At 43.4% G+C, this 10,996-nt stretch overlaps 1 protein-coding gene across 1 annotated transcript in view; it reads left to right on the plus strand.

Moving 5' to 3' along the window:
• Positions 1 to 9,640, plus strand: part of si:ch211-1e14.1 (UPF0606 protein KIAA1549) — a 33,411-nt gene extending 23,771 nt beyond the window's left edge. Inside the window, exons 13-23 of the mRNA XM_041939500.1 lie at positions 1,448 to 1,683; positions 2,422 to 2,558; positions 3,499 to 3,513; positions 3,743 to 3,948; positions 4,530 to 4,759; positions 4,872 to 5,016; positions 5,109 to 5,432; positions 7,030 to 7,082; positions 7,683 to 7,831; positions 8,388 to 8,542; positions 9,286 to 9,640. Coding sequence (XP_041795434.1) covers positions 1,448 to 1,683; positions 2,422 to 2,558; positions 3,499 to 3,513; positions 3,743 to 3,948; positions 4,530 to 4,759; positions 4,872 to 5,016; positions 5,109 to 5,432; positions 7,030 to 7,082; positions 7,683 to 7,831; positions 8,388 to 8,542; positions 9,286 to 9,525 — 1,890 coding nt within the window. The 3' untranslated portion in view covers positions 9,526 to 9,640. The remainder of the gene's footprint in view (positions 1 to 1,447; positions 1,684 to 2,421; positions 2,559 to 3,498; positions 3,514 to 3,742; positions 3,949 to 4,529; positions 4,760 to 4,871; positions 5,017 to 5,108; positions 5,433 to 7,029; positions 7,083 to 7,682; positions 7,832 to 8,387; positions 8,543 to 9,285) is intronic.
• The last annotated feature ends 1,356 nt before the right edge of the window (positions 9,641 to 10,996 follow it).

Genomic DNA, 10,996 nt, shown 5'->3' on the forward strand with positions numbered 1-10,996 from the left:
CCAGTTGTGATGTCCAGACACAGAAAATCCAGTTGTTCACATAATGGTGGATTTCACTGTGAATTCAAGTATATTGTGCTGCAGGGATGACGGCTTTTTGTAGGCTAATCCAGAAGTTAGCATCACCCTGGTTCCCTCGACTGAAAGCCAGTTGCGTGACTTCAAAGTCACCACCATGAAGCTTCCCACTACACTATTATATATGCACACGTTACAATCAACTGATAAATTTGCAAGTTGGAATATTGAGTTAGAATAGTTTGCACAAGAAAAAATTCACGATTTGGGATTTTACTGATGTATTTTATTTCGTAGAGCAACATGTGAAAATATTTTAGGATTGTGTTTAACCACAGACCTTTTATATCAGGCATCCAACCAAAAGCCTGGAAGTTTAACAATGCTAGCTCCTTTCCGGGCTTCAGAGCTCATTCCTGCAGCACTCTGTTGGTGTGTTTATAGTCTTTAGATCATCCTGAGGAATAATTCAATATCACTGTGTTGTGAAATAGCAGATTTGTAGACGTCATTTCGCGTGTATGAACTATTTTTTGTGATTTTCCAATTTACCATTAGACTGGACTAAGTAGTAATTAGTGAATATAATGTGTGGGTGGTATCAGTAGCTGTGTGTTTCTTTCATTCAGTCTCAATGTTAATTATAATGAAGCGGCTTTCACTGTTTCAGCTGCAGATTTTTAAGTGCTTTCCCATTCAATGACTGGCCTTGTTTCTGTGCCGCAGAGAGCAGCACACACAAACATGCACACACACACACACAGTCTCTCTGCGGATTAGCAGTTTTATACTGGCAAGCATCACACTGGATTAGCAGTTTTATACCAACAAGCCTCTCCTAAGCCAGACAATTTTGCACCAATAGAGCCAGTGAGTGTACGTATAATTCAGAGAATTAACAGGAACATTTCATGTCACTCTTAGCCTGCTCTTGTATACACGTTTCAGTGTAATAGGAGTTTGAGTTGAGATCTGACATCCTCTATTTACTCCTTTGCTTGAGGAAAGTCCTGAGGGCTTTACACTCAGATAGTCTCACTGCCTCCATCCCCCAACAGCAGAAAGAAAAGGAAGCAGCTCAGTGTTTTCCCACATCTCTCCCTGCCCTCTCTTTCATATTCTTTCTCTTTATTCATTAATGTCTATCTGTCTGAGTCTCCCTCCTGAACGCATTTTCATCCGTCATTCAGCCTAATTATGTTCTCAAAACTATCTGTCTGGATGTCATTTTCCTCACACACAACTCTTGGTCTGGAGAGAATTTCAGTGCACCAGCCTTAAATAGTCCCGGTCTGAACTTACTGCATATTTGCCACCGTGATTTAAACTGCAGTTAATGTCATTTGGAATATGATTCCACTTAAAGATGATGAGATGTTTACTACTTCCCTCACACCCGGTCAGGCCTAACTTCTGCCCTTGTCCTCAGTTGCAGGCTCCCAGTGTAAAAGGGTTTGACTTTGCCAAGCTGCACCTTGGCCAGCAGAGTAAGGATGACGTCATGGTGATTCAGGAGCCCGTCCCACCAGGGCCTGGCCCCGGTCCCCTGCCTGTGTCCATTAAAGACGTTCTCAGCCCATCTGAGAATGGGGAGATTCTCACTCCTGTATCTAAAAACTCTGCCTCCTCCACCAAGGCGTCCCGCAGCGGTCGAAGGCGAGGAAGGTTAGTGCTCCTTCGTAGTACGGGGCAGGAGCCTGAGAAACTGTTCATGTAAATAAATATGGTCAAAACACTGTTCACTCAGTTGGTTTTAATCCTCTATGTGACACAGATATCAAGATATTTATTTAGATATTTAACTGCTCGCTTTTACATCACTTGTCTCATTTCAGTCAACCAGACAAAAAGCTTTCAACAGATCCTCAGATCAATTATTTATTCACCAGACTGCGAGGAATCTCCAGTCTTTCATTCTGTCAGTTTGTCTCCTGTATATCATTTATATTAAGTCAGGATAACATGCACGTACTATATTCAGTAGTGTGAATAAATAAATGTTGCGATAGCTAGGTTTCATTCATCAGGTATTTTCAGTTTTAATCAGAATAATGTGTTGTGCACCATGAGCAACATCTCCCTCGCTGATAGACATATGATATCAAAACACTGCTAACTTAACTGGTAAAGTCCATTACAGCAGTTGTTTTTTGAGTGTGGGATTGACATTGTTTTTTTCTCCTTACTCGATATCTGTCAAGGACAAATCGTTGGGAAATTGAATCATTCTGCCAGTGGAAGTACTTTTATGCATTTCCTATTACAAGCTTTAAATCAAATTATCATTTCTTAGAAGACTCTGTCCAGCTTCTATCTTTCTGGAAAAGCATTGTTTTTGTTTATGCATTCCAGCATGTTAGTGTGTTCTCGAGCTTCTATTATTCATGTGTTTCTTCTGCATAGGATCTCGCCATCTGACGGTGATTCGGTGGTAAGTGACCGTTCCAGCGAGCGGGAATCAACTGAGGAGAACCTGAGAGCCCACGCCACGCCCAGCGACAGCAAGCAGACTCGTAAGGTCCCCATCAATGTTTTAAATGGCAAGTGGCCTTGGCAACACGCTCATCACTCCTCCAAACACAGAGAGCGAATACCAGGGGGGAGGGGAAGGAGGAAACTGAAGGGATTGAGCGGACATAAAGAGATAAAGAGAGAGCAGCTCAAGCTGCCATGATTTGATTGACAAGAGGGCCAGATTGAGGGCAGGGGAGAATGTGAAGTGGTGAAAAAAGACAAAGAGGAGAAAGACTGAGGAGAAGTGCAGCGTCCACTCAAGTAGTGACATGAAGATTATAGAGGCGACAGAGAAAGTAAGCTAAACACCTAGTAGAAACTCTATCAGTGGTTGAAAGAAGTCCAGAGAGAGGAGGGAGAAGGGAATAGGAGAGAAAACATAGCTGAAGTTACTCTTTCTGACAGCTTGTTGATAGATTCAAGCCTGCAATGTCACTCAGAGACTACATGCTGGAGCCAGAGGCAGTCAGGCACACAGACTGCAGCCTGACTCACCCACAGAGGAATGGCCTCTGTTTTGTTATTGATAAATCTTCGTGGGACTGCATATGCTCTGCCACAATGCTTACAAGCTGGTGTATATGAGACACACTGAGTGTTATGTAATGCACCGTCTTCCTTTTTCAACCTGTGTCTAGATCAGTGTGTGTTTTCTGCTCATCAGAAGCAGCTCCTCCCTTTCTTTTCTTTGATTAATGAGCTTCACAAGACCAGACGAGAGGCTTTTATCGGCTGTGGAAATGAATCATCCCAGATGACTTGCCCGCCTTCCCCTCTCTCTCTTCGCTTCTCCTTTATTTTTCTTTTCGTTTCTGAAAGTTTAAACAGCACTCGCTGTGGCCAGACCTCAGTTCACTTGGCTTTTATTTTTATTGTCAGGGTACAGTGACTACGTCTATCATAGGTGCTTTATTTGATCTCCTTCGCCTCAATAAAACTCTTTTTCATTTCTATTGCGGTTTGCAGGCAAGAATAGAATTGGTAAGAGTTTGTCGTCTTTCCATCTGTGTCTCCATAGACCTCAGGCTTGACCTCCAGCAGCTGCGTCTGTGTGTTGTCTGTTTGTCTGTGTGGTAGTTTTGTGCTCAGCTTGCTCTCACCATCCATCACTGTCTGCTGAGTTTCAGTCATCATTAGTGTATAGACTTACAGTGACTACACCTTGCTGACTGAGCTGACTGTTTTTTTACTGTCGTGCCTCCTTCCTCAGGTCCTCCTCCTCTTAACAGTACAAATGAGCAGCTGTCCTCAGCCTCCATCTTTGAACATGTTGATCGGATGTCTCGTGCCGCAGATGCAAGCAGGAGGCTCCCCAACAAAGTCCAGCTTATCGCCATGCAGCCCATGCCTGTCCCACCACTGCACAGCCCACCCACCAATGGCAAACTCTCTGACACCAACCAAATCAACAAAGAGGTTTGTTCATTTTTCTAAAATATGAAAGGCAATCTGTTGATGGAGAGTCACGATTTATGAATGTTCCCGAGTCGAGTGACTATTTGTTGACACTGGTGGAGCATGATAGCACAAACAACTCGTATTGCTAGAAAATTATTCAAAATAGTGCAACCTCATTGGAAAATGACAGAAAATTGTGTTTGAGTTAAAAAGGTGACTCATTTACTTAACCAGACTGTGACTACACTGTCAGTTGCCCCTGTTAAATTTTGTATTTCATGAGAAAACTGCAGCATTCCAAGCCCAAATTGGCTTGGACTGTAATTATTTTTTATCAGTGTAGTACAGAAGATGGAATAGGAGCAGATGATACTGTTGCAAGTCCTTTTGAAGATATAATTCACTAATTTACCGGTTAAAATAAACACAGTATTATTTACTCTCTGATGCTGCTGTAGTTCTGTGAGTTGTCACTAATGGTGTATAATGTATATGTATAAAATATTGCCATCCTGCTTGTTGAAGTCTCAATTTATCTACAGGTAGTCTAATCTGTGTAGATTTTAGGTTGTTGTCTAATGAGGTAATTTTCTTCTCAGATCCAGGTAGCATTGAGGCACAAGTCAGAGATTGAGCACCATCGCAACAAGATACGTCTCCGTGCAAAGAGGAAAGGCCACTACGACTTCCCTACCATGGATGATGTGACGAGCGGCCTCGCAGATGCGAAGGACCAGGACCGCATCTATCAGAAAGCACAGATACAGATCGATAAGATCCTTGATCCAGATGCCCAGATGGCCTCCATCTTCATGGGATCCAAAAAAAGGTTTGGGCTCATATTTTGGGTTGTTGCAGCTGTTTGGACGAGTTGATCCTTTTCTCTGGCCTAGCCTTGAGTAGATAGAAATAGATTAATTATTTTATTTTATTTTGGGTAGTGGTCGAGGAAGGCGCTCTCCCAAACAGAGGATGAAAGAGCAGCTGAATGGAGGCATGATGGAAGCAGACAAAGACCACCTCATCACTGAAGACAGTGATGCTGCTTACAGAAAGTGTCCTGGAGTTAACAACGTGGCCTATGTGGTGAGTAGAAGAATCACGCCATCAGCTCAGTCTTGAATACTGTGTAACTTCTGCCTCTCTAACTGTCCGTAAATATGTTGTGTCTATTCCAGTCTGACCCTGACCAAGGCCCAGGATCCCCTCACAGGAGCCCGTCCCCCACCGATGACGTCTTCCTGGGTCCCGCTTCCTCTCCTCCAGGCCATGCCCATCCCCCACCCCCCTACATGCCCCCACAGCCCTCCATTGAGGAGGCGCGGCAACAGATGCACTCCCTGCTGGATGATGCCTTCGCCCTAGTGTCGCCCACCTCTCAGGGCAGCACAGCAGGGATCACTCTCCCAGGGGTCAACACCAACCCCCCTGCCTCCAGCCCTCCAGGCCGTGGCCCCAGACCTTGGGTTCCCTCGTACCCGGCTCTTGGCCCTTTCCCTGGAGTAAGAAGTCATCTCTGGCGAACGAATTTAATTCAGCATCAAATCATATTGCTTTCATGTTGCACAACAAATGGTTGTCCATGGCCTAAGCTTTTGTGAGATTAAGTTCCTGTAAACTGTATTCCGTCATTCTGGGATGGATTTAGGGAAATAGGCTCCCTGTAAACATTTGTAACAGCAGAAAAGAAAAAACAGTAGATACACACATGTGAAATCCTTTGTATTCACTATCTCCTCCCATTCTCAGGGTTTTTGCAGCTCATTCCCAGCATGAAGCCTATAGCTTCAAGTTTAATCGTGTCCTCTTAGCAAACTAATCAGTTAAGTATTCCTCCATCTGTCACCCGCATGGAGCTGCGACCTTACAGCCCCTGTCATCTCTCTACAGCTCCTAAGACGCTACAGTAATATACCCTGCGTATGCTTGATCGGCATTAGCTCCTGTCAGTTTAGGCTGGTTTGTCGTGTCACAGCTGCTGGAATAATAAGCTCAGTGTTTGCTTTTCTATTTGTTTTGTGCTTATATTTAGGCTGTTTATTGAAAAGAGGTCTGTGCAAAGCAGCACCTTACAAAGGCTGGTTTATGCAGTGCCACAGGTTGTTAATACATTAAGCCTGGAGTCCATAATACTGTGCATGTGTGACACGCTGTGTTCATAGTGTTTCATGTTTTAGCTAAAAATGAAATAAATGTTTTCAGTGTCCATAAGCATTATAGGACAGACAGTTATTTAGAGTTGGCAGAGCATTGCATTAGTCTGCTGTATAAGCTGTAAAGATTTTTGCCCATTAAATCACACACATTAGATTAGCAGTGAGGCCCAGGCTGTCAGCATTATAGCTGCTGAAAAACTCAATCAGTACATTATAGATTCAACCAGGTACTCCACGCTCTCAGTAGAAAAATAACAATATAGTATTTTCATGGTTATGTTGTCCTATGGTACTAAAACTAAGCACGTTCCTGTCTTCACTGTAGCTTAATTACCACTGTAGTAATTGAACTTCTCACTTGTATTCTTTCATATTCATGCTTAAATGCATTTTACAGCTATCAGCACTCATTACTCATTACTCTGTCCCTTATGGTTGAACATCAGTGTTCGCCCTAGGTGACAAATACAGAAAGAGAGTTAACGGTGAGCAGTGGAGCAATAAAAAGCTATTTGCTGGTTCTGCTTTTGCAGGTTCAGTGCTTTAATATGCTGTAAAGGTGCAGCTGTAAAAAAAACAAAAAACAAAAAAAGAAGAGGGATATCGAAGAAAACCATGCTTGGTAAAAAAAAACAAAAAAATAAAAAATGTATACTACAGTTCTTGAAGTGAGACCCAGTGCCCAAATACACTGTTCATAGCTTTTATAACACATACCAACATCGACTGCAAGGTCTCTTTTATTTCTATCTGCTGTATCTGGTTACAATATGAAGCTTTGTCACATTAAGTTCGTTGAATATTTACAATGTTGATTACACCATAGCACCACAAATGCTAACAGACATGTAGCTTACTTTCCCTTTTTCTGTCCTTGTCATTACTATTGTTACTCACTTTCTCCTAAGCACTGTGTGTCTGTCTTTGTCCTTGTCCTCTCCAGAGGTTCACTGAGCTGGGCATGCCCCCACCTTCTGTCCAAGGCCTGATACCAAGGTTAGTAGAGCAGTCAATGAAAATTGAATATTCATGTGTAAATGAATAAATGATATGCTCATTTGACGTTCACTGCTCTTATTGATTGGTGCAGCATGATTTCCACTGCTTCACCAGTGGGAATGTTTTCGTCTATGTGCATCCAGTGACTTGGGCCTCATGAATAATGAAAGAAGAGTCATCTTTATTTCAGTGGTTTAATAGTTCGGGTCCAAGCAATGATCTCTTAACTGCCTCCAAAAACGTCGATACACACTCACACATTCATGTCACAACACAGCACCAAATATTTGAGTCTTTTTTTTTTTTTTTTTTAATGGAGTCAGTTCATTGTGTACAGAGCAGAGCAGCCAAACGGGACCTAACTGATGAATTTGTGATCAAACACATCACCACAGTGGGACTAAAGTATCATTGGCTGCTGTCAGCCACTTGGTTGTATTTTGTGTTTGTGAATTGTACAATATATGTACATATCGTTACTGCTTTTGTAGAAAATGCTGAGTGTGTTTTGTATTTTAAAGGCTGTGCTGATATGACAGTGAAGAAGAATTCCAATGCATTTGCCATAATGTCAAAATCTGTTTCTTTGTGTTTTAGGCAGGGCCTTGGCTCGAGCTACCTTCCACCAGGAGAAACAGCAGGGCAATGTGAGCAGCTCCAGCCAGACAGCTTGTACTCCAGCAGGGGCCTGTACGCCGATGAGCTCCCCTCATCTGCCAGGCCGCGACCAGTAGGGGGCACTACAGGTACGAGTGGAAACTGTAAACGCGCAAACAGCCGTAGACCTGTTTTCATGGCTACTAATACTACTGGATTCAGATGTTGTGCTGATCTGCCAGCAAACTATGTGCACATGTCTCATTTTCATTTCCAGTTCTTACAGCTTGATTGAAGTATAGAACGTTTTCATATGAAAAGACAAAAAGACACATCTCAACAATTAACTCTTTATTGTCTCAGAGTGTTGAGACAGTTTATTTTAGATCACTTCTGAATGCGGGCCACAACACTGTTCTTAACACAGACTCACACCTCCACCCCATAAACCTGTCCAGCTGAAAGTCTTGTCTCTCTTGAATTATTGAAGCATCTGGTGTGATGCTGCCATCATGTGACTTAAACTAATAGAAATGGATTCTGGCATTTACCATAGAGAGTGCAGCACAGCAGAGAGACAGAGTGCTTTTCAGACTGGAGCGATTGCATAAAGGTGTATTAAAGGGGCTGCTGAGGATTGAGTGTCAGGTACTGTCTCTCTGATGAGATGTGTGTATGTGTGTGTGTGTGCGTGTGTGTATGTAGGCGCCCAGCTCCACCATCTTACACAGGTGGGATTGTCCAGCCGGATGAATGGTTACCCAGCAGGGGTCAGGGCTGCTCCAGGCCACAACGGAGGCATTGGCTGGAACCATTACCATGACGACAATTTCTCCAGGACAGAGCCTGAAAAAGATGCAGTGAGTGAAGCAGAAATTTCACTTTTATTAAGCCCAAGGTTTTGTTTTCTATCCATTAAAGGTCTCATATTATGCTCATTCTCAGGTTCATACTTTTATTTTGGGTCTAGTAGAAAATGTTTACATGCTTCAGTGTTCAAGAAACACATTATTTTTCTCAAACTGTAAATTGCTGCAGCATCTACAGTATATTCCATATTCCTTAGTGACCATGAACATGGGCACCACAGTTTATTTTAAGTGGATCTCATATACAGTACACCACCCTGCTGCTGTAAATATTCACTAGAGCACTAAATGTATATCAGTCCGTGGCTGAAAATAGTCCCCAAATGCACTGTTGGGGCAACATTTGTTCAAAGCTATGGTGCTCATCAGTCTTAGGAAATTAACAAGCTTTTTTTATGACAATGTGTATTTGTGACCTGAACATCCTCAGTAGGAGCTAATGAACAACAGACAAGCTACAGAAAGTATTCAGAGACTGACATTTGTTGTTTTTGACCTTTTCTCTGGAATACTCTGGAATATACCAGCTTTATCCTCGAAGTTCTCTCTGTTTTCTACATATATATCTTTAGTTTTCTGGTAGTGCTGTGCTGCTCTTCTAGTTCTCTCTCTCTCTCTCACTCTCTAGTTCTGTCACTTGATAAGCTTTTTACATTTTTCCTCTGTTGTCCTCTCATTTTTTCCTCCTCCTCTCCCTCTTTCTCCCTCTGTTGGCCCTTCCTTCCTGCCTTCAGTTCCTGGACTGTCCTGACTACTCGCCCTCCTCTATCTTCCAGACACCCAGAGGCGGGATCAGGGAGCCCTCGGCACCCCCTGTGCACCTCGACCACCCGGGAGTGGGCTATCTGTCAGCCCCACCACCCCTGGATACATCTCCTCCCACCCACTCCTCTGCCTCCCTGATCAAGGCCATCAGGGAGGAGCTGCTGCGTCTCTCTCAGAAACAGGCAGCTGTACCCAGCTACCACAGCTGAAGCCCTGGCCTCCGGTCTGTAGCTCTAACCAGTCATGCCACTGACCCTGCCTGCCTGCTTCGCCTCATCTGACAATACTTCCCATGGAAGTCCCTGAGGGTGTACAGCAGAGAGATAGTCCTGCTAAAGTGAAGTGAAGAGGTGGCTTCAAGAGATTTCTACCTGAAGAGGCCGCCCTTGTCAATGACAGGATGGTTGAAACTGCTCTGACTCTATTCAGAGTGCAGTCTCAGATCAGCTGCAGTATGTCAAATCAGAGACAGTGTAATGAAATGAAGAACAATATATACGACAGTATATGCTGGACCTTTTAAGATGAGATGACAAGACGTGTCCGGACTGCACTTCATCGTGGATCAGGGAAGGATCATGCCAAGTTCTGGCTACTGTGGATCCACATTCTGAACTTATTTGAGATTTTGCTGCATTTATCCGGACTCAGTATTCTGTGTCATGGTTTCATCCTCATGCTGCCTTCACTAACCAGAAACGCTCCCTAAGACACATGTCATTGTAAGAAATGTCTTTTTTCTCCTTTACGTTAACTACCACACAGGTATTTGTTGCTTTCCAATGCAGGCCCTCAAGCTCTTTATTACGATCAGGTGCTACTTCCTGTTTTCTGCCATGATGAGCCATGCTATGCCTTGACACTGTGATGTAGTTCACCTGACCCATTATACTGTACGAGCCTACAGTAAGGTGATAGTTCACAGCCAGCAAGCCAGTTCAGACAGTAGGCACAAAGCAGCGTCCATAGAGACTAATAACACATGTAAACACTACCTGTTCTTTCCATACATGTTGCAGTAGCACAGAGTTCAGATGTTTGCACACCTACAGTTTGGTCTGGTGAGAATCAGCTGATGATTTTGTAAACATGGAGAGTTTTCCTCTTGGTTCGGGTTGTTTTCACACAGAAACATCCAAGCGAATCAAAATGCAGAACTACAGACCACGTGAGAGCGTTCACTTCACTTAGTGGTCAGATGTGTTTGAGGCGGGAGCAAGAAAGCAAAGACAGGAAGAATGTCCTGTTTTACGGACTGTTGCATATTTCTGCGAGAGAAACGTTGCTCTGCAATTTAACATGGAGCAACGGCAATCATTTGGGACCACACTGAGACCACCTCCTCCAAAGGGTCTAGGTGTGGTTGTTTTGGTCGGCACCTGTGTGCGATTACTGTGTTCACACCAAGGGGGAAAACGGACTAGAGTCCGACTTAACCGGACTAAAAGCGCAGGTGTGAAAACACCCTGAGCCTCTGCTTTACAGTACGTACTTGTTTTTTGAGGACAGCTTGTGCTCATGTCCTGTATTTTTTTTTCATGCTCAGTAGCTAACAGAGAAACATGAAAAAAATGGCCTTGAAATCACTCTAATCTTCAAACATGACTTCATGAGCGGTGTAAGACATACAGGCACAAATGTGTTACAAATAGTGAATGAAGAGTTTGAGTGTGTACTTGA

The sequence above is a fragment of the Chelmon rostratus genome, chromosome 6 (assembly GCF_017976325.1).
Source record: "Chelmon rostratus isolate fCheRos1 chromosome 6, fCheRos1.pri, whole genome shotgun sequence".
NCBI classification, from domain to species: Eukaryota; Metazoa; Chordata; class Actinopteri; order Chaetodontiformes; family Chaetodontidae; genus Chelmon; species Chelmon rostratus.